The 22,479-nt window shown below is 55.6% G+C and overlaps 6 protein-coding genes across 6 annotated transcripts; 3 read left to right on the top strand and 3 right to left on the bottom strand.

Moving 5' to 3' along the window:
• Positions 1 to 3,527: 3,527 nt before the first annotated feature.
• Positions 3,528 to 6,270, bottom strand: ColSpa_07446 (uncharacterized protein; the record flags this gene model as incomplete). The annotated part of the gene is made up of 3 exons (XM_049273658.1): positions 3,528 to 4,289; positions 4,341 to 4,615; positions 4,665 to 6,270. The coding sequence occupies 3 exons, from the start codon at positions 6,268 to 6,270 to the stop codon at positions 3,528 to 3,530; spliced, it is 2,643 nt and encodes an 880-aa protein (XP_049129615.1).
• A 4,580-nt stretch (positions 6,271 to 10,850) lies between these two features.
• Positions 10,851 to 11,707, top strand: ColSpa_07445 (uncharacterized protein; the record flags this gene model as incomplete). The annotated part of the gene is made up of 2 exons (XM_049273657.1): positions 10,851 to 11,358; positions 11,424 to 11,707. The coding sequence occupies 2 exons, from the start codon at positions 10,851 to 10,853 to the stop codon at positions 11,705 to 11,707; spliced, it is 792 nt and encodes a 263-aa protein (XP_049129614.1).
• Positions 11,708 to 16,085: 4,378 nt separating this feature from the next.
• Positions 16,086 to 16,937, top strand: ColSpa_07444 (uncharacterized protein; the record flags this gene model as incomplete). The annotated part of the gene is made up of 1 exon (XM_049273656.1): positions 16,086 to 16,937. The coding sequence occupies one exon, from the start codon at positions 16,086 to 16,088 to the stop codon at positions 16,935 to 16,937; it is 852 nt and encodes a 283-aa protein (XP_049129613.1).
• Positions 16,938 to 18,189: 1,252 nt separating this feature from the next.
• ColSpa_07443 (histone H4) lies at positions 18,190 to 19,167 on the bottom strand (the record flags this gene model as incomplete). Its single annotated transcript, XM_049273655.1, has 4 exons — positions 18,190 to 18,297; positions 18,364 to 18,426; positions 18,497 to 18,584; positions 19,043 to 19,167. 4 exons carry the CDS (start codon positions 19,165 to 19,167, stop codon positions 18,190 to 18,192), a joined length of 384 nt encoding a protein of 127 aa, XP_049129612.1.
• Positions 19,168 to 19,853: 686 nt separating this feature from the next.
• Positions 19,854 to 21,192, bottom strand: ColSpa_07442 (SVP1-like protein 2; the record flags this gene model as incomplete). The annotated part of the gene is made up of 4 exons (XM_049273654.1): positions 19,854 to 19,958; positions 20,016 to 20,817; positions 20,893 to 21,108; positions 21,170 to 21,192. The coding sequence occupies 4 exons, from the start codon at positions 21,190 to 21,192 to the stop codon at positions 19,854 to 19,856; spliced, it is 1,146 nt and encodes a 381-aa protein (XP_049129611.1).
• A 438-nt stretch (positions 21,193 to 21,630) lies between these two features.
• Positions 21,631 to 22,208, top strand: ColSpa_07441 (54S ribosomal protein L19, mitochondrial; the record flags this gene model as incomplete). Its single annotated transcript, XM_049273653.1, has 2 exons — positions 21,631 to 21,762; positions 21,873 to 22,208. The coding sequence occupies 2 exons, from the start codon at positions 21,631 to 21,633 to the stop codon at positions 22,206 to 22,208; spliced, it is 468 nt and encodes a 155-aa protein (XP_049129610.1).
• Between the last annotated feature and the right edge of the window lie 271 nt (positions 22,209 to 22,479).

Here is a 22,479-nt window from a genome sequence, read left to right as displayed (position 1 = left end):
GATCGGCTCATTCTTGATCTGCTGCTGGGTCAAGTTCTGCTGCTGCTGGTGGAGGTTGTGCTGTTGGCTCAGCTTTTGCTGCTGGCTCAAGGTCTGCTGCTGGTGTTGCTGCGCGAGATTCTGCTGCTGCTGTTGGCTGAGGTTCTGCTGCTGGCTCAGACTCTGCTGTTGGTGCTGCTGCTGCTGCTGCTGCTGCTGATGTTGTTGTTGCTGTTGCTGCTGCTGTTGGTGCTGCTGCTGATGCTGCTGGTGCTGCTGGTGCGCCTGATGTTGTTGGTGCGCCTGGTGTTGTTGATGTTGATGCTGCTGGTGCTGGTGCTGCTGACCCAAGCCTTGCTGTTGGCCGAGGCCTTGCTGCTGACCCAGACTCTGCTGTTGCCCCAAGCCTTGCTGCTGGGCCAGGCCTTGTTGCTGTCCAAGGCCTTGGTGTTGACCCAGGCCTGGCTGCTGGCTCAAGCCCTGCTGCTGGCCGAGACCCTGCTGATGACCGAGGCCCTGCTGCTGCCCCAGGCCCTGTTGTTGGCCGAGGGCCTGCTGCTGTCCAAGACCCTGCTGGTTGCCCAGAGGGAGGAACATGGAAGGCGCGTTTTGGGGCATCTGCTGCCTCTGGGGAGGCCCCCTCTGGCGGCCGAGGGCGGCGGCATTGGGGACGTGGCTCGGCGGACGCGAGTTTCCGTTGACGTTGCCATTGACGGGCGTTGGGGTCTGAAAGAGATGATGGGGATACTGAGCCTGGGGAGGCTGCTGAGGCGTATATGCTTGTTGTTGATAAGGCGACGCGTTGTGAGGGCCCGGTGATGGTTTTTGCTGGGCAGGGTTCGCGTGTAGAGGCGGGAAGCCTGGGCCGCCGTGGCTGCGTCGAATGCCTGGCTGGGGAAAGGCGAGGCCGGGATGGCTATTCGGACCCGACTGCCCCAGACTCGACATCGTGTCGAGGGAAGGGTCGTCGACGGTTCAAAGGAGCAGGAAAGCGAGAGGAAAGGGAAAAAAAGGAACGAGTGTTGAGGTCGGACGTGTGCGCGTGAGGGTGAGGGGGACGCTCGTCGGCGGCGGCGGCGAGGGTCGTGGAAAACCTGTACGGGGGCGGTTCGGGACGGGCTCAGCGCAGGGCGTGAGCGTGGGCGTCGACGTCAAAGTCGTTCCCTCGATGTCGTTGAGCCTCCGCTATCGTGAAGCGAATCCCAGAGATGCTCAAAAGGATGCAACGAACGAACCCTTGAATGTGGTCTGGGGGTGTCGATAATGGGATTGGGGGGAGGGAGAGGCGTGGAGTGTGTGTGGGTTCTGGGAGGTGTGCACAAAAAAGAAGGGGGAGAGCAAACATGCGAGGTGTGAAGGGTGGTGTGTGAGGAAGAGAAGGGCGGCGGACATGGAAGAGACCTGGGCGGATTGGGGGGGAGGGACGCGGACGTGGACGGGACCGTGTGGACGACAACACACTGGTGGGAAAGGCCAGAGAGTGTCAGAGCCCGAGCCAGAAGGCAAAAAAACATAAAAAATAAAAATAACAAATCGGGCGAGGGAGAGCGAGGACCAGGAGGGGGGGAAGGGAAGGGAAGGGGGGAGCAGAGGCCTGAAGGGAGAAATTTTCTGTGGCGCGGGCCTTTTCTTTGGGCGCTCCCAAACTGCTCTTGGGGCGAAAAAAGGGGGGACCAGACTCAAGTGAAGGGTGAGAAGGGCGGCCTGAGGACCGCCTGGGCTCGACAGAAGGACAAAAAAAACAACACACACTAACAATCCCCCATCCCTTCCCTTCTCGAGCCAATACCAGCTGGCTGAAGTGAGGCGGGTGCAGGCACGTGATTCGGCCAGAAAGCGAGCGGTGATGTCACACGAGCCCGAGCGCTTGTCCTTGAGGTCGGGTTTCCTTTGTTGGCCGCGCTGGCTTCTTTTTTTAAACGCCACCCCCAAACATTCGGCGCGAAAACACGCAATAACAACAGACCGCAAAGGCAACGTGTTTCGATGAGGGGGGGGAGGATACGAGCGGTGGGAAAACATCGGATTATTAAGCGCGTTCGGTCGAAGGAGCGGGCGAAGAAAAAGAAGGGGAGGGACAGTTCACATAGAGCACCTCCGCAGCGTTGTCTACAAAACGAGGCTCGAAGAAGGCAAAAAAGTCCATTGTCGCGACTTGTCCATCACCAAGATACACTACAGAACCCAATGATGGACAAATCAAAGTGACAGACAGCCACGGGCCGCTTGTCCACCTCCCGGACAGAGGCGTGCGACTGGGGCAGAGCACAGAGAGGCTTCTCTACCTATCCCCCTCTCCTCGCGGGGAAAAGTGACAGTTGAGGCGAGATGTCCAGGCGTCGCCAACGCTTCCTCCCGTCCGTTGCCCTCGGTGGTGCTGGTGTTGGCGCCGGTGGTGCTGGTTCGAGTCGAACCTGACAATTTGACATTGACAGCTGCTGGAGTTGCATGCCTTTTTCTATCCGCACTCCTGGGCTCCAGCGCGGTCATCAAGCCTACCTAGGTAGGTTGCGCTTGTACCACCCTCTCTCGCAGGTTCCTTTCCACCCACAACCAGCCCCGGGGGAGCTTCAGCACGGGAACACGCCCCCTCCAATTGCGCCTTGCGCGCAACTCTCGGGTCCCCTTGGAAAACCCTGAATGAGAACCCCAAGAAACGTCCCCCGCCAGGGGGTTTGAGTTCTTGTCGCACATGATCTTCATTCGTTTAGCTGAGGATCAAATTCGCCGACGTACGCTTAGGTCTTCGGCTCGCCGGTCTTCAGCACAGGTAGGTAGATGGATGCACGGCTCGCGACACCAACCGTCTCCCGCTCGCTGCGCCTACGGGGGGTTCCCACGGCTTGCTACAGCACCCAGCTGCCCCCTGGAGCCCGCAAAATCAGCCCTACCACTTCCTTCCCCCTGGGATCCAGCGAACTAGAAAAAGAGCTGGGCGGCCTGTCTGTGCTTCGCCGTGCTTTTTAAGTGGAGGTCTCCCCCCATCGCCCGACCAGGCCGCATCCCTGCCCCCTCGCCCAAATCATCCGAGTATACACCGACTTCACCGAGATGCTCTAAAGCTAGCTCCCTACCACGTGTTTGTGGGACTCTTCGACCTGAGCACTCGGGATAATCCCGTGGACAACACGATCTTTTTCTTACCTTTTGAATAGGCGCATAGTAACGCCTGGGCCGTTGGTCTGGTTTGGTGGGTTGATGTAGTCAGCCTACCTTCCTCAACACATGTCCCAATTATCAGCGACGTAACCAATTTCAAATCATTGATGAAAGCGTGAGAAAGCCTCACTTGTTTGACACAGCGATAGATTAGTATCAGTCCCTTGTGGTCTAACCTCAAGATCAGATAGCATTCAAAATCATTTTCCGGGTATACTACCATGACTTCGTCCTAGCACTCTCAAGACTTGCATTATCCCCAGCTTCGACTAAGAAGCCTCTGTAGTACGACATGGTATCTTTCGCTCTCTCTCTGTACGCCAAAATCCCAGACCAATTCCCCATCGTGCATGGAACCATTACTCTATGATGCAAAATCGACATGGACGTCATTCGTCCCTCTTCTTCCTCTTGCTAGGCCTCCGCTCCGTCTCTCCGTCCACAAAGTGGCCCTTGTCCTGTTGATGCTGCTTCAGATTATCCGGCCGGTTCTTGTACTGGCTCGTGCAGCCGGGATACGGACACCGGTATATTTTGGGAGGCGCCGTCGAGTGCTGTAGCTTCTTGTGTTTTGCCATGCTGCCCTTGAACCACTGCGGGTCGCCCTTTGGTTGATATCCACATATCTCGCAACAGTCGCTGGCCCTCACCTCCACCTTTGATCCTGGGCCGCTTGGAGACACTTGCGCAGACTCGTTGAACGATTCGGCATGAGCGTTGGTTGTCGTGGGCGGCGTCGGGAAAATCGTATTTATTGAGTTTTCGCCGGTTTCGCAGAATCCCGTTATAGGGTCGGCGAGTATGGTGTCGTTCATCATCATCTGAACGTCGGACAGTGGCGATGGCACGACAAGCGGGTCTTCCTGCACCATGAGAAACCTTTCCCACGAGTCATCCAGTGCCGTTGTTGTATTCCTGATAAACTCTTCTAGAGCCGCCTCGCCGGTTGTCTCGGTCGCGTCATGTATGGCATGTTTGATCGCCTCCTTTTCGCAGATGCTGGAGATGATGGTTTGCATCAGATCAATACCGTGGACATAGTATCTCGTTCGTGGCATCTCCCCAAGTATGTGCTGATTGTAGAGACCATCGAGGAGCTCTCTGACCTTGGGGACATAACTATCAAAGTATTCTTGTACTATCACGCATCCCTGGCAATAGTGTCAGTGCCGTGGTGAGGAATGGCTTTTCGCGAGGCCTACCTTGCCAGCTTGTATCAGCTCCAGCTCCGCCCTCCTTGCGCTGCGAACACTGCCGTTGTCGATGCGTTTTTGGATACGCTTGATCTTCGAATCAAGGCCCTGTGTATGGCCAAAGTCTCGATGAATCTCGCTTCGCAACGTTCCGAAAGTCGCGGCTAGGCTCTCTTTCACGGTCAAGCTGTTGGTGGCATCCGTGGAGTGCTTTGTCCAGAGAATCGAGCCAAGAACCTCGCTCGACTCGAGATCCTTGCTCGGCAAAGCGGCATGTTCCAGCTCTGGTCTCCTGGGTCAGTGGTAAACAGTACGTGTGTGCGGATGACCTACCGTCCAAGAAGAAGCGCGCCACTTCCAACAAGGTATTATCTTCCGGCCGGCGTCTCGCTCCTGAAGAGGCTCGCTCCTTTCCCTTCAGGCTGGACGATCTGGAGACTGTACCTTCGTGTCCTTCCAATAACAGCTCGTCCAATTCACTGGGTGACAAGTCCAAAGGTTGCCAAATCGCCGATGCCACCTCGGCGTAGTCTGTTCGCTCCCACGCTACAAGCAAGCTACTGCAACGGAAGGCTTGAGCAAAGAGCTGCTTTGAGCGGTTGCGAGCGTCGTCCTCGTGGACTATGAGGGAAAGTGAGTAGGTAACGTGGACGAAGCAGAGCATGTCGATGCTGCTTGTTGGCTGTATGCCCTCGAGTAGAACCTTGAGTGTAACAAGACCCCTGTTGGCTACATCCTGTGGTGATAAGCTTTGTAGCTGTCCCACAAGAGGGTTGTGAGAGAGGTGTTGCAGCTTCTCCAAGGATGAGCTGATGTGAGTCTTCAGCGTATCCCATGTCGATTCGACAAGGGAGTTTGCGTCGACAGCATAAACAGGCATGGTCATCTCTGTTGCTTTTGCCACAGAGGTCGAAGCGTTGGGCGTCTTTTCGTAAACGACGGCGCTGCTCTCGCTCGAATGCAGTGCCGCAATCGACGTGTCCAGAAGGGGCAGCCGCTGGTCGCAGTTCAGATCGTCTGGAAGAGTCGTGGGAAGTGGCTGGAGCATGATATCGTCTGCTGGAAGTTCCGAGATGAAGGCATGTGGCGGTACGCTATAGTTCGAGTAGCGGCTTGCATTGGAGCAACCGCGAGAGAGTAACCCACCGGAACTGCCGTCAGACGTTGGTGAAGTGAGGCTAGTCTCGGCAGTCGTCCAGGCACCGCTGAAGGCGGAGGCGGGAGAAACGAGGTAGCTAGCCGTCGTGTCGGTGCTCGCGTTCGATCTAAGTGAATTGCTCGGGGAAAGATTCTTGGCTCGAGTGGTAGGATGATGCTGTCTCCGATGCTGCTCAAGACCGTGGGTGTGTAGAGACAACGATGGCCTGTCGAATCTGCCGGTGACGTTTTCACTTTCATTGAGGCCGGTTGGCAAGGGCCAGTCGAACGAGAGGTCAGGCATCACGGACATGGTGGATTCCAAGCCTGCCGTTCCCATGACCATAGATACTGCTGGCGTGGTCTCCATGATGTCGTGATGGACATTCGTCGGCGTTGGAAGAGACACCTCAAGGGAATCGATCTCCAAGATTTCGGAGCATGATGATAGCTCGACCTGCTGAGGCTGAATACAAGAATCGTAGCTTGGCGGTGGAACGATGGCGATTTCGGATACGTTCTTCATGTCGAGGTCTCGCATATCCTGGTTCCTAGACTTCTGCCCCAAAGAAGAAAAGAAGTTCTTTGCGACGGACATGATCTTACGTCTCTTTCCTGGGTGGCCAAGACAGCGCTTGCACTTCCCATCGGTGAACTTCTCGGCCTTTCCACATTCGTAACACCAGTACTCGCCAGTAGAGAGCTGATCGCAGCTGTACAGGTGCCTCAACATAGCCTCGTGGTTTGGGAACCTCTTGCGACAGCGCAGCAGTGGACATTCGAGACGGTCAGTGGCTGTCATTTTCTGGGACGTGTTGCGCTGGACGGCGGCCCAGACGATGAACCTGTGGAGTGCACATTGGTCTGGGGTGACGGTGCGAGTCCTACGGCAACTCTCAGCTCGAGATCTATAACGACCAGGTGGTGTCCAAAGTTTAAGCATGATTGACTTACACGCATGAGGGGGAACTGGTGGAGTCAATGGAGGAGCGGGTTGAGGACGATGAACTCGTGGAGCACGAGTCTCGTCGCGGTCGTGCTCGACTGAGGCGGGATGAGGTGAGAGCTCGTAGGGCTGAAGGACTCTGGTTCACGGAACGGCGGTCATCCCCGAAGGGCGACAGCGAGGTTTTCGACTCCATGGTGCTTCCAGGGACGGAGTCGAGATGGCAGATGCGATGGCAAGGAAGACTACGGTCGGCAAAGCGGCGACCAAATGAAAACCAATCCGCCAACCATTTTTGATTTATCTGGCCATGCAATGAATGGAACCTGCAAGATGGGACGTCCTAGAATCCAGGACTCGGTAGCATCCCTAGGACTTGAACGGTGGGTCGGGACTGGCTGGAAAAGGTGGCCTCCGCCCGGCAGATGCTGTGCGTGGGAGCGAGTGCGTGCAGGCTGTGTGTGCTCAGCCTGCCAGCATTATCGGTCTTGGTCAGAGAGGGGAAAGAGACATCCGGTGTGGAGAGCCCACCTCGGCGTCAAGGTGTAATACTGCTAAGGTGAGGTAAGCGGGCGTGGCGGTGGCATGGGCATGAGCGTAAGCTTGGGGCTGGATGACCGGAAGACGGTGTACCTAGGAAGCTCCCACGGACGAGATTCAGCCCACGCTTGAGGGCGAGTTGGCTGCGCATGTTAGTGACATACATTGTTGCATGTTCTTCGCCGTTGGCCAATCCCCCCTTGACGGAGAGAGCGAAACAACAGCTTCAGTACCTAAGCCATTGCTGTCCCTAGCCAACATTGTTAAGACAAGACCGACGACGGCTACCTCCCTATTGCGGACTCCTCAATAAGGTTGAATTCGAGTGCAAAGAAGACTGGATACGATGGGCATTCCGCTGCGTCAGCTGGCTAGAATTCTTCCGTAAATCAAGAATAAGTCGTGCAAGACGAGCAAGACGAGTCTTGCAGTAACAAACGCATATACAATCCAAAGACCTGGCCAATCACGCCATCTCATCTGCCTGAAGAGACAGCAAGGCATACTCGGCGGTTCCGTCTGACCCGAGACGAGCTGGACTCCAGACCGATGACTGGACGGCGAGCCGCCACAACGGCTAGAAGCGCTGTGGTGCGATAGTAACAAATGCAGGCACCTAGAGCTGTTTTGCTGTGGAAAAACCACCTTGCCTTCCGCCAGAGGGACACTGACGCAACCCGTTGGAATTGGAACGACTCTGTCGGCGGTTTCACAACGAACGCGCCAAAGCAGGGTATCGGAGGGCTCCAATGTCCGGTTCCGTTGCATGGCAGGTGAAAAAGTCCTGGGCTATATGGCGCTATGATCTCACGTGCCGCGATCGTGGTGGCTTTGCACATTGGATTTGGCTGCTGGATACGAGCTTGAGGCTGGAGCGAAGCCGAGCAACCCTGCACCTGGATGACGTCGAGAAGATTCCCTCGTCAACCTATCAGACAATCTCAATGATCGAGGCGATCAAAGGTTGTCCGGCAAGCAAGGAAAGGGGGAAGCTCAGAAAGCAGGCACTGGCCAGCATCGTATGTTGGATCCTGCACTGTTCCAATGATAGAATCCGTACCGTCGGATGGAGAGCAAGCAATTGTGTCGTGGGCACTCCGCCAGCTGGCATCAACCAAACAACTGGTTGCGCTCAGTTTTTGCGGAAACCCATCACGACAACGACAGCATCCATCCCGAATACAGCGTTGCCCGTCGTCAATTTTGCCGCCAGCCAGAAACCTGGGATAGGCTTGCTGCTTGGTCCAGGCCAGGACCCTGATCTAGTGTAACCAACAGAGACAGTCCGTCCGGTCTTTGACAGCATCAACGGATGATCAGCATCTCAGGCAGAGTGCCTCTTGCACAAATTTCAGCCTCTCTACCGAGCATCTGGCAAGCAGCTGTTTAGCGTCACGGTGCGATCATGGCATGCTCCCAATACGTACGTACCCACCGTGATGGCACATGTCTGTGTTTGATAATTACCACTGCCAAGGGTGTTTCCGCCTAAAAGCCTATGGGGGTTCTGGGCCGCCCTCTAGCAACTACCTAGGGTACGGCTTACCGCCTGCTTGAGCGAACCGACGATGCATGGCTATGAGAGTGGTCGATACGTCTATCACAGCTAGCACGGAACTCTAGTCTGGTGTAGGCTATAATCCATGGTGCCTGAAACCGTAGCAAACTGTTCCGGTTAGGAGCCATGTAAAAATCCTAGCAGCTCGTCGCTTCTTTCTTTTTGAATCTCTTACAGCCAGTGACTCGGGACGGCAGCAACTCCCGGCCGATCTCGCCGACCAATCCGTCTTCCGCCAAATCCGAACGTCTCATGCCGGCATCAGGCGGCGTCATGGCTCCGTGATGAGTGGCACTATTTAGGGACGTTTCGACGATCAATTGCGTGGACACCGAGCTACTTGGGATGGTGTTGTGTTTTGAGTTGCTTTCTTCGACATGCAATACGTTCAAGCATTTTGCTCCATACAAGCAGCACGGAGTCGTTCTCGTTCGGGCTAGACTGCCAAAGAGGGTCTTCGTCGGGGAGACGATCTTCGAGGGCATAGCATACTTGCTGCAAGCTCCTTACCCGCTGTTTCAGATGGCGGGCGTATGGGCGGGTCGTCGCAGCCAGCGTCTTTGTGCATCCGGAGCATCGCATGCTAAGGACTTGCGTATGCTGCATGCTGGCACAGCCCAATCAGGCGCAACAAAGAGGAGATGGGGGCTCCGTCGTCTGCCAAGTTGTCGGCTTAATAAGGTAAGATGCTACCTTGAAGACGAGAGCTCAGAAACACCATCGCGAAATGCGGCTACAGCGGGTCCACCTAAGCACCTCACTAGTGCTTGCATATCGTGCCATGTTTGCGCGGCACGAACCTGCTGCTTGGAGCGAATGAAGGGAGCTCTGGGGCAACAGATAACATCTTGGCTAGTCAATAGTCACCCTAGACTGCTCATCAGGGGCTGGCCTTTGCGGGGATTTGTTTTAGCCGATTCCGGCTTGCAGAAGGGCGTTACAGAAACGCCTATCAACTGGGGCGAGTATCAAATAGAGAGTATGGCAGCAATCCGCAGACAACCCACAATCCCTCAACTTGTTCGTCAGATACGAGGCAGGGGGCTGCCATTCTTCAGCAGCATTCGCTCGCCGTACCACTACCAATGTCACTCTGATTGAGTGTTAGGTCAGTGGGCGAGCAGACCCCAAGGTTAGTCAGCCAACAGCGCGTTCCGGGCATGGACCAATAATACGCCTGCAGCACGACTGGTTTGCGTTTACTTCCATAACACAACAGGGAAGGAGCTGAAACACGACGCGCCACGGAAGATATTGGCGGTGACACATACGGCACGTTGCCAGCACTGTGGCCATGTTCAAAAGACACGGTGACGTCCCAGCCATCTGTTCTGGATGGTATTCGAGTTTTAGAAGGACGGAACATGCGTTGGATGATCAAAACCTTCGATGAATGCGCTTTCGCCAGCGGCATCGGCGTGGACTTGATGAAGCAAACGAAGACCAGGGACTGCCCACCATGTTGTCTTCGTCGGGCCAAGTGTCGAGCTGGTTGCGATAGAGCCTTCCGCCAAGTGCTGAGAAAACAACCATTGATACCATTCAGAGTGGCGGCCTGGCAGATACTGATCATGTCTTCGGCCCGGGCCCATGCCGGTGGTGGTTGATAATGGCCGAGTCTAGTCTGTGCAATATTCGGGCACTACTTGCGGCTCATGTTCCTGGCTTCTCAGTTCGTTCATAACTTATGACATCCCTTACCAAATTACCAAGACCAGTGCCTTGGCCCCTATACTCAATCATAGGGACTGTCTAAGGGCGCCACCGATCTTCTGTCAGACACGCAATTGCGACATTTGTCAGTTCGCCAAAGATGACCCCGGACCGGTCCTCACTACATTCCGCTTGATAGCCCTCCTCAAGCAAAAGCATCAACTCGAATGGAGCAAGAATCTCCTCTGGGGAACATGTATTTCTCTTATAAAACGGATCCCCGGTAAAGCTCTTGGAAGGTTTTTGGCTCCGTCAAGGAGCCTGTCCTAGTCGATTTGTTGTCTGCAAGTGGCGGCGTGAAGGAATGCTGCACCCTGGGACCATCCAGTGCCTTCTCGCTGGATAGGGAGCGTTATCTCCCACATTCCAAAGGAGCGATAATGTGCGTAAGAGTTACTAAAGCTTTGGTTCATCTCGAAAAACTAATAAGAACCCATATAGGGTCAGATCTCTAATCTTGGAGCTGTTCTCCGCAGCCCGTCAAGGCCCATTCATTCGTTTAAACACTTACACGCTCGTTTATCCAACTGCTCGACAGCAACCCAGTCCTTGGCCATTTGTTTGATATTGCACAAAAATCCAGTTAGCATCACAGGGGTTCTCATTCTTTACAGTCGCCTCCAACATGGTCTGGGTGAAGCAGGCTGCAGTGTTGGCTGCCGCGTCCCTTTCCGTGGTGGCTCGCGCAAACGCCATCCCTGACAGTGGTTCCGTTGATTTTGGCGACGGCGCCCCGCTGCCGTCGATCCCCGCTGCTTCCGCCGACGACCTCCGCAAGCGTCAGACCATAGGAGGATTCCTCGACACCGATGCTGGCCCTCCCGTCACGGGCAACTGCAATGTGGCGGCGACCTTCATCCTAAACAATTTGGGCCAGATGGTCGTTGGAAACTCGTTCATCTCGGTGAACCCAGGCACGCCCTTCATCCCCCTCCGCCCCATCAACCCGGTTGGCTCCATCAGCGTCGCTTTCTCCGTCAGCAATGGCCAGCTCGTCTGGTCGGACCCCAGCTTCTTCGGTGGCCGGGCTGGGTTCTGTCAAGACACCGCCGGCCAGGTCTTTGCAACATTTGCCGACCCCGCTGTGGCCTACCCTCCGAATTGCCGCGCCGTACAACTCGGTTCCGTTTTGGGTATGTGATATCTCATTCGCTTTTTAACCTGCATATGGAAACCTTTTGCTGACACCTACCTGCAGCGTCGTCTTGCAAGGACGGTGCCATTGTCAGCAGCTCTTCTTCGACGACAACCACCAGAACGACCACCGTAAGGAGCTTGAGAGCTCCCAGTGGTCCCATCACCACGACGCCGTATGCGATTCCGACGACGCGTGCCGTTGTCAACAGTACGCTTACTCTCCGTCCCGGTTTGTACACCGAGGCCGGCTTCGTGAACCCTGCCGGGGCTTCCTGCCGGGTCGTCACCGAGTCCTGGGTTTTTGGACAAACAACACTTCTGCCCCCCCGTATCACGGGTCCTTAGACGGACCAGTAGGTTGGCGGTGTCAATGTGATGCGTGAACTGTCAGTGTTTTTTTTTTTTTCGTGGCTTTTTCCGCCTGGAGCTCGTGGTACATAAACCGCATGTGACGTTGAGGCTTTTTTTGCTACCATGTTGATGCAGCTGCATGCCATTTCCCGTAAATACAGTGGTAGTACAAGCATGAAGATCTACTGAGAAACGAACAAATACGGCGCGCCGGTTCAAAAAAAAAATTTGAACCATCGCCATGCCCGATGGAATCCTCCATGACTTGAACCTTATCACACTCGTGCCGCCTTTCATTGGTGTTTCCAGATCGACTTCAACGTCATTATGCAGGCCTTCTTATCTTGCTCTACTCGCAGTTGCAGTCGCAGTTGCTTTTTCTGCTGGCAGCGTCACATCTTACAGAGATAAAGTCAACGGGCTTCATTTGTTGGCCCGAGGACTGTCGGCATCAGCCGGACGGCGGACCGACAGCAGCAAAACTGCACAGACAGGCGGCCACCGGCGCTTTTGCGGTTGCAAGGATGTTGCTGGCGTTGGCCCACGAACTCTTTCTGGGGGAACGGGATGTGTTAATTAATGCGGAGCCTGGCTTCCACAGGCGGGTGGCCGTTGCGAGGAAGGAGGGGAAGGTCATCACCGGGTAGGGCGGTCAGGCATGGGATGGCATGGCGTGGAATGGGTGTTGATGTTGGGTTGGGGGGCTGCCGGACTGGTTCTTTCCCTGCCTTTGTGACATTCCGTCATCGTCTCATTTATCTGAAGGCTCCCCCCGCTACTATCCTCGACGCTGTCGTCATTTTCTTTGACCTTTGACAGGCGGGGGAAGACGACGGCGGGCGAGGCATACGAGAGTCAAGCTTCTCTGAATCAGCGCACCGCGTGGTTCTCATCGCGGATACGAAGGGGCGGGAGGGCATGCCTCGTCTCGCTAGACGACGGCGGTAGAACAACACCACCGAACGACCCCATGATGGGAATCGATAGAGAGCCGCCCCCAAGTAACCTTCATTTTGATTGCCCAGCCCAGTGCTGCACCTTGCCTCACTTGCATCATGACCCATGTCGAGGTGACTCGCCAGACTTTTGTCTGGAGTGCCAATCTCTCTCTCACCGGCCGGGCCAGCCGTATTCGCTATCTCCCCCCAAGACATGCAATCCAATCCAATCCAGCTCATCCCACCCTCAATGGCGCTTCTGCCCCCCAACACCCAACCATCACAAACCACAGCCCAGGACTCGAGAGTGACGCCAGAGCCACAGCATCTTGCAGAATATAGCCCGATACATATGGCGTTCGCCGATGGCACCACCCATTACCAAGCGTGTTTATGGCCGGGGGGCGGCGAGAACTCTGATACCGATACCAGAGATAATATACCTCTCGCTCACCTAACCTCTCAGGATATGGAAGGCAACGTACGCAATGCATGGCCTGTGCATCAACCGATAGTTGCCACACAAAGACGAAGCCGGCCTACAACTGCAACGAATGACGAACCTTCGAAACCGCCCGCAACGCCAACCATCACAGTTAGACAAGACGCCAAAAATGAGAATGAACAATGGACGACGGTTCTGGTGGGCACTGCTGCGTCTGGGCCATGCCGTCGTCGTCCACTGGGGACCGGAGACGGCCGCCGGGGGTGGTGGGGGGTGAACAAGCTAGGGAAGAAGTCACATCCATGATGATGCATTGGATCATGTCGCGTTGGATCGGATCCTGACGCTTCAAGTCGCTGACAAGGACTTGGCTGGACCCCTCCAACTCCAACAGACTGGACCCCACCACCCCCTAAGTCTGGGCAAGGTCACAGACTCACGCTCGCCTCTCCCCCACCACCCACCACCCGGGCCAAGAACCCCGTCCGTTGGTCCCAGTCGCTGGCAGATGCTGGCCTTGTTTGGACTTGACAAGCCATGGCGGCGGACCCTCAAACGTGATTGGCGTGGCCACGGTATGCCGCCTTATCGGGCCTGTGAGAAGCTGAGAAGGCCCCAATGACACGGGGCGGGAGAGAGGTCCTAGCCACCTAAAGCCAGACCCTCGTCAGAACTCTACAAGACGGCGGGTGCGGATTTGCCCTGCTTCTTGCAGTAGCTGTTGCTGCGGCGGCAGCATCCTTCCCACCGCTCATCCCAGCTGCTGCTCCCAGATGCCCCAGGAGCACGCAGCACGCGCGACACTGGCGCTGTTGCTGGCGCGAGAGCCCGTTGCCGGGGGGGGGGGGGGGGGGGGGGGGGGGGGGAGGTGTGGTGTCAGTCTTCCTGGCGCGCGTGCGTGTGCGTCTGTGTGTGCGTCCCTATGTATCTCTTACACATGTGGCCAACCACTGGCGTCAACCCAAGAAAGAGATATACAGGAGAGAGGGGCCAAAGAGAAGGCAGAAACAGCCAACCAGTGTGCCAGCCGATCCGATGATACGGACAATAGAGTTGATATGGCAGAAACACACCTCGCATCTAGCTCACACACATGCGTCAAGCCACCAACAAAAAAACCAGCGCATCAAGACGGATACATCGCAAATACACACATGGATGGTGGTTTCCAGAGCTACGGCGTCCTGGACCAAGAAAAAAACGATGCCCCCCCTGGTTCGAGCTGAGCAAGAATGGGACTTCTCGTCCCCCAAAGTAGCCAAAGTAACCTAGCTGCGCCGTACCTAGCGGCGGAGGTACCTTCGTTTCGACGTTGGTTTGAAGGAGGTTCCCATTCGCACGCGCACACGACGACAATCTTTCTCTTTTTTATTTTATCTCCATGCCCACATCCCATGCTCATCATCCCCGGACCGTCCAGCCCAGGCCTACCGCTCCTACTTAACCAAAAGTCCACCCACTCTTCAAAAATTTTCCCTTTTTCTGCAGATTTTTAGGTCCCTAGCCTTGTTTTTCTCTCCTCCCCTCGGGTTGTTCATTTCCCATTTATTGGTTTTTTTTCCCCAACTTGCTGGACGAAGGGGTCGAGGATACCAAACCCCCTCTTACTCTCTATTTAATCCTTTGTGTCTTTGCTTCTCCATTCTCCTGTTCCACCTCGTCGTCCTCCAGCTATATCCATACCTTGGGCCGGATCCCCGACGACGGGTGCGCGGGCATTTCATCTCCTTGTCTGTGTGCAAGTCCAACGGCCGGCAGAACCAAGAGACAGTCCAAGACCAGGAGACACAGACCTGACCAAACCAACCTTATCGGCGATATCTACTAATAAACCAACGGCATAACGCAACGGCCCAGTACATTGTTCCCTCGAGAAATCCAGCCACCTTCAAGCCCCAGCACCAGCGACCGATATACGGATACGGACTTTTAAGAGTCTAGTCGACCTCCCCAGAGGATATATAGACGAACCATTGATCCATGTTTCGGCCCCTCTTACCGTGACAGGGTCTCTTTCACTCTTCACACACACACACACACACACACACACCAAAACCCCGAACTCACGAGACCAGCATCCGTCTTGAGTCTAGAGGCCTGTCGACACTGAGCCCTCCTGCCTGGCGCTTATCGTCTGTCGCCAGCTGCCACCACTAAGAAGCCAACCACCCCCAACCTCATCTGACTTGCAGCCAATCGAGTTGGCGTCGTCATCCCCTGTTAGCGGCGGTTCTCTCAGCATTTACATAGTGCAGCATCTGTACTTGCAACAGGCGAGAAAAATAAACCCATCAAACTGGACCGACCCGACTAGACCGTCGAACCAATAAGATGGAGTCGCAGCACCACATGGGCATCCGCGAGCTCAACGTGAGCAATTGGCACTCTCACAATGCCCTTACCGACACCTTCAACCATGCAGTCCCCGCCATCAAGACAAGCGCAGGTAAGAGCTAGCCCACTTTCCTTTTCGTCTTTTTCCCTTCACTGTTTTTGCGGCTCTTTCATGGTGTATTCCCCTTGGCCACTTGTTCTTCAACATCATCCCCTGCGTCTTGGCATCTACGTCAACTGCGACCTCCTTGTCACCTTGACGCATTCCAGCCGCCGCAAACCACGGGGCTCTATCGTCTAGAACCTTTTCAACGCTTCGACAAGCCGTTTGGAAGTTCCTCCCGAGTGCTTCTGTGCGTGGGGTCTGCGTCAAAAGCGCCGAAGGTTTCAACCACGGTCACGGCTATCGGCTCTTTGGGCGTTGGCAACCAGGCCAGAAGGGGACGGTGGAACAAGCACACTTCGTCTGAAATATTGACAAGCTTTTCATCCTGTCTGTCACAACCCGAGCCTCACCGTCCTCGCGCGACTCAATTCGCTTCAATCCTGCTGTTCTTCGCTTGGCTTCACCGGCACAACCTGACGTCAACGTACTGACAGCTGCTCAGCTTTCTTCACCTTCTTGCGTGCCAATCTGGTCTTGAACCCCTCAGCCATGTCATCCAACACGAACACCCCCGTGCTTCAGCCCACGGGTGCCGCTCACAACAACCATCGACCCGCGGCACCATCTCCGTTGGCGACGTCTCACACCCTCGACCCCCTCGACGACATTCCTCCCCTGTCGCTCGAGATTCTCTCCACCCGCGAAGACAAAGCCGAAGCGCTGCACCTCGTCGCCGACTCCATCGCTCAGCAGCGCCAGCAGGCAGCGTACGCACTCGTCTTTCACCCCGTCCCCCTGGCAGGTCTCACGGTGGCCCTCGGCATCGCCTACCAGTACTCTTACGGCCGTCGGGGGGACATTGGCATGGCCCTCACCCTCCTCAGCGGCATCATCATGTCCTACCTCCTGGCCATCCGCTGGGCGACGAGTGGTTACCTGCCCCTCGCCGAGCAGATGTCATGGTCCTTCATCCGACCCCATCCGGACGCCTCCCCCGACGAGGAGGACCTGGTGCTCGCCACCCGCTTCGGCTCCGAGATCGTCGGCGCCCTCGTCCTGCACCTCGAGCCCGCGAGCCCAATGGCCGCCACGACCTTCAGCAACAAGCGCAGGAACAAGGCCGGCAGCTTCCGCGGCGGCAAGGGCATCATCCGCGCCTGGACGACCAAGCTCCGCTACCGCGGCAAGGGCGTCGGCACCGACATGCTCGACGAGGCCATCCGCGTCACTCGCGAGCGCTGCGGCAAGGACGCCGAGGTCGGCTTCGCCCTGGAGCACGCCAACAGCAAGATGGTGCTGCCCGAGTTCTTCAACGGCACATTCAGGAAGCAAGAGCGCTGGGCCGCCAAGAAGCTCGACGCCGTCTTGGCCGAGCGCGAGATGACCAAGAAAAAGAGGTAAAACTCATCGTTTGCGGTGTACCCGGACTCGATGTAGGATCGGATTATGTTTCAGACTGGTATTGCCTGCTGCGAAATCTCTGGAGAGGACTGGTGGTGACGGACGGACAGCGATGGTGGATGGAACGGTTATACCCTAGAACCTGTACGGGAGAGGCGGCCGCTCTCGCAGGATCTTTCTTCATGTCTTTCAGCTCGTTATTTTCTTTTCAAACGATACCCCTCGTTACCACGGACATTGGCGGTGCTTTTTTTTCTGGCCTTGTATAGAGCGGAAGAAGGGGAGGGAACGTCCCCCGCGTTTTTTAATTGCTTGGAGATTTGGGATATTTGGAGACACTACTACTACTAGAGTTGCGGCGGCAGGAACGAAGCTGGACGGCTTCTTCTCCCCGTCTGCCTAATTGGATCCCTTCGTTTTGGCGCGCTGGCCTGACTCTACCCGTTTCGTGCCTTGCGTTTCTGCGTTCACTATCTGGTTCTTGTTCAATGCTGACGCGACGACGTGAGGGTGCCCCCCCCCCCCCCCCCCCCCCCCCCCCCCCCCCCCAAGGCGCAAAATCAGGGACGAGATGACGGAAGACTCTGTCTATTCCTCGACCCGTCTGATATGGTCACTTCTTCAACTGGCACGTGGGCTTGCGTTCGTTCGTTCATATGCTTACATTCCATCTATGCTATTCCACCGTGGTGTTTGGCAGGTCGAGCACCGTTGCCGGCATTGCAAGCGAGATCCTCCCGTCTGTCCTCAAGATGTAGGCTCTGAGAAAAGGTTGGGACTCTCCTCTCCTCAAGGAGTGTCCCGCCGTCTTCTGGTCATGTTCTCCTCGGCGTCAAGCTCAGCCAATCCAAGCTCCCCGGGAACGACATGTACTTCCTCTCTACAACAAGGAACAGCTTCGTGATAAAAACCCGCGATGCATCTCAAGATTGGTACCAAACAATGCCTTTGAGTGAACCTCTGGCCATAAGAGCCGAGTCTCAGCGGATGCCAACCCCCGTCCAACCCTTTCTGAGACACTCGCAGTCGTAATTACAGTCTTCTTCTTGAGGACGGGTTTTGGTAATCAACACAAGTCGTAGTATGGTTTCCTCCCTTATTGCTGTTTTCCTCGCCCATGAGGCCCATAACGCCAAACATGTCCATGGGCACTGTAAGAACCGCGTGGCGAACAAAACACCAAGCATTACTGGCTTCCCGCTGGCATAGAAATATCAAGTCGTGATCCATTGCCCATTACGGGTGACGGCGCTCAGTCGTTGTTCACCGCCGCAGCCGCCTTGCGGGTCTTCGGGTCAACATACGTGTCAGGGTCGAAGCCGTATATCGGCGTGCCTCTGCGTCGAAGAGCGTGAAGGACCTAGGGACGCGTTAGAAGAGTGACTTTATGGGCACAAGAGCACAAGGAGGCTGTTCATTAACTCACGTCGTAGACGGTGACGGTCTTGGCGCCGCGATGCTCGGTGTAGGTAATGCAGTCCTTGAGAACCTGTGGCTGATGTCAAAGTCTGGCTCATGAGACATATCATGGGTTTCCTGTAATTAAGTGTGAGACTTACGGCTTCCAGCCAGGCCTTAAGCGCGGATCGTGCATCATCATATATCATGGCGGAGATACGCTTGACACCACCACGACGGGCGAGACGGCTAAGGGAGGCGATAGGTTAGCACTTTGAGGTGTTTGGGTTATAGAAAAATAGGTGAGTGCAGGTGGTCGGGTTGAAGTGTATTGAGATAACGATGAAGTGGATAAGCGGGAAACGTGAGACGGGCGACGAGTGTTACACCAGGTCGCGATGCGGCGAGTCGACAGGTTTGAACTGCCTCCTCGTCTTCACTCTATGAGAAGCATTGATTTCGCCGCAGGAAAAAGCAAAGAGTATCATATGTCGAAGAAGATAGTCGTCGAACGTACCGAATAGCAGGCTTTGCTACACGGATCAGTGAGGTCAGCACTACTCAATATACATGCATGTAAGCAAGCCTCTAGTGAATCGGAATCACCTACTAATACCGTGGATGCAATCCTTGATGATTTTGCTGTTCTCTTAATCAGCAGCTGAATCTCGCCTGAAATAAGCGAGACCATGCAGAGAACGACTTACCGGTGCCGCTTAGCGCCTGCCGCACCGTGAAGAATGGTCTTGCTTTTTCCTCCCGTAGGCATCCTCGACGCAGTACCGCGTTTGCCGCCGCTTGGGCCGCCGCGCGAGGGGATCATGGGCGGCATCTTGGGTTACGGCGAGCTGGTGCAGCGTATCGTTGTGTTAATTTGCAGACGCGATCGTCTTTGTATAGCAGGATGTTCCGCCCTGCTGCTAGTGAGGTTTCGCGTGGGAAGTGGAGGAGCGATCCCTGGATGATTATCTTGGGACGGGGCACTGTGGAGGAGAGGGCAGGGAAGGAGGTGGTACCCGTGTGGACTTGCCGCGCAGGGCGTAATTCAACGCTGCAAGGTGCATGCAGCAAGTGCCTCCTTATCAAGCTTATCGAAAGGCCCTTGGCCTGTGCTTGGTCGGCTGTCCTGTGCAGAAACACCGTCAAAGTGTGATGCATGCACTGTCTTGTATTGTCCCGTCCACCGTCACGATTCGGTCAGAAGGTTGTGTCGTCTCTGCCTGCCTGCCAGATGTCGTGTTTCAAACATAACTTTGAAGCTGGGGTCCGGGTCTACGACGTCCCCCAGACTCAAGAATGGTCACGCGTGAGGAGCGCCGTTGCGTTTCTGTCACATTGAAGTGGCTCAACGAGCGATTCGATCAGAACATAGAAAGTGTTTATTTGTATTAGAACAGTTTTATAGAACAAGTATGCGCATAACCAAGTAACGAGTGACCAGGGAGCCCCCATCTGAACGCCTAACGACACCAACAACGTCTATCCAAGAAGTTGTCGTCGTCACTTCATTATCCAGTTCTATTCAGAGATGAAAGTGGCCTCGCTGAAGCAGAGACCCTCCTCAGAGATTTCTTGGTCTCCAATCTTGAGCTTCAGCGTGAGCTTGCTCTTGGTCGGGCAATACTGCAGCTGTTGTTAATACAGGCCGTACGGCTTATAACAGTGCAGAAGGTAGCTTACCTGGTAGATGTAAGGCTTGGTACCGGCCGTGCCCGCTACTATCTTCTTGACGAAGCCAGGAACCTCAGCCAAGACGTCGACTCTGTCAAGTCGCTCTCCCAATGGGCCCTCGATGAGGGCCTCCACGGCCTTGCCTTCCTTGTCCTTGCCGGACCACGTGAACTTGATCTCCTCGGGCTCGGGCCACTCGTTGAGCGAGTCGTTCTTCACCTTGGTGTGCGCGGCCGTCTGGGTGACGCCGCCGTAGATCATCTCGCCATCCTTGGCGATGCCTCCTACGCTGACGACCGTCGATCCGTACGAGGGCGGGGTCGTGTACTCCATCATGACGGCCGAGTAGTTGGGGCCCTGGAAGTCGACAAAGTTCCACTTGGCCGCCGCGTGGTGAGGCTTCATGCCCTGCAGCGCGTAGACGTAAAACGCGCGGCCAGTAAAGTCGACGGGGCCCTCCTTGGTGGTGATGGTGCCCTCGACGACGCACCGCGGCCAGAAAGCGTGGCGCATAGTGCCCCAAGGCTTCGACAGGTCGGTGCCGAACAGCGTCTTGCCCGTCTTGCCGGCGTGGAAGCCGGGTGCGGTGCGGGTGACCTTGAGGTTGACAATGGCGTTTTCCGAGTTCATGCTCTTGATCGTGTAGTAGGTGCCGTCCTCGGAAAGTTCGACAGCGCAGTCGTCGGCGTAAAAGGACATCCGATCTTCGCTGACCTCGTAGTGGTTAAGCTGCGTGGTTTCCCAAAGGGTAGGCTTCGACTTCTCGGGGTAGAAGATCTTGACGTTGAACTGGCACGTGGTGCGGATGCCGCTGTTTCGGGGTGCAAAGGTCAGCAAATACAAAAGACGACATCATGGTCGCGAAAGGGCGGGGGCTGTCCCATACCCGACGTTGCTGTAGATGATCTGGGCCAGTCCAAGATGTCCATTGTCGCCCATCAAGTAGAAGCTCTGCGTCTCAACCGAAGTCGAGTCGGCCGCGATCCATTTCAGGTCATCCCTGGTGGTCTCTGTGTGTGTAGTCGTCTTGGCCTCCTCGGCGACGGATCTGATGGCCGTTGGGCCGTAAATGGGCTCCTGGGTACCCGCCACGTCGGCGAGCCTGAAATGGTTTGAAGGTTAGCCTTGGCAGACGCAAGAGAGGACGGCAGCGGACGCTTTACTTTTGTTGCGCCCACTTGAACATGTTGGCGGCAGGACACGAGAGGGGGATGGGCGAAAAGGAACGGATAGGTTAAGAGTCGGTAGTTCGACTTTGAAAGAGTAGCAAGTTTATACACTCCACGGGGAAAACAAGCTTCTCGATGTGCTCTTAAGAGGAAAACCCAGTTGAGAGAGGAAGTTGACCGCCCAAAACAAGAGCCAGCGGAGGGGCCGAGGGTCATCCCACAACCCAATGACGGTGAAACTGTGGCTAATGCAACCAGGGTGGGTCCTGCGTCCCCCGAGCATCCCGGTCGCTTGGACCTTTAGCGCGTGGCTAGTGCATTAAGGCTCCTAAATTTTCCACCTCCGAACATTGAGCATCTGATTGAGCGAAGCTGTCGACTGCGGCGCATATACCTGCCTCCCTATCCACCCCGATTCTTTCCCAACGACCAGAGCCGTTCGCATTCCCGCCATCATGTCGAAACGAGGAGCGGCTATGGCCGACCAGGTCGTGAAGCTCATCGTGGGCGCCGGCCAGGCAAGCCCGAGTCCACCCGTCGGTCCTGCGCTGGGCAGCAAGGGTGTCAAGTCGATGGACTTTTGCAAGGTGAGGGCAACCCGATCAACACATACCACCATCTGCCCAACATCTGTGCTTTTAAGGGGCATGTTTATGCCATGGTCGAGATCAATGCTAACACGTCTTGCCCGTTATAGGAATTCAATGCAAGAACAGCACACATCAACCCCGGCACGCCGATGCCTTGTCGAGTTACCGTCCGAGGCGACCGATCATTCCACTTCGACATCCGAACGCCTCACACATCGTGGCTTCTCCTCAACGCTGCTGAGGTGCCTCTGGGCAAGAAGGGCAAGCGGAAGGGCGCAAGCAACCCCGGAAAAGAGACGGTTGGAACCGTCAGCTTGAAGCACGTCTACGAGATTGCGAAAATCAAGCAATCGGAAATGCGTTTGTCAGGCCTGAGCCTGGAATCGCTCTGCCGGTCTGTAATCTACCAGGCCAAGTCCATTGGCATCAACGTTGTGCAATGAGAAAGCAGCCGTCCTATGAAAGTCGATTTTCAAGCGCGTATAAAACCGGAGTCGGGCGCAGAGCAAACCCACTTGTATACCATCTCAAACGAAAGAGCGCGCCTTTGATGTACTATAGTGGGAAGGGTACAGGCAAGGACAGAATAGCAGGAGGGACTGTACGATGAGAATTTCAATTGCCAAGCCAAAGGCAGAGCACGGCACAAACGTTCGTACACTAGCGTCGCGTGGCCGGAACATGGGCAGACCAGAAGAGATGCATCATGCGCCC

Source organism: Colletotrichum spaethianum (assembly GCF_022836535.1).
Source record: "Colletotrichum spaethianum MAFF 239500 DNA, contig19, whole genome shotgun sequence".
NCBI lineage: Eukaryota > Fungi > Ascomycota > Sordariomycetes > Glomerellales > Glomerellaceae > Colletotrichum > Colletotrichum spaethianum.
Note: the sequence above shows the minus strand (reverse complement) of the source record. Positions and strands in the feature narration are given on the sequence as shown.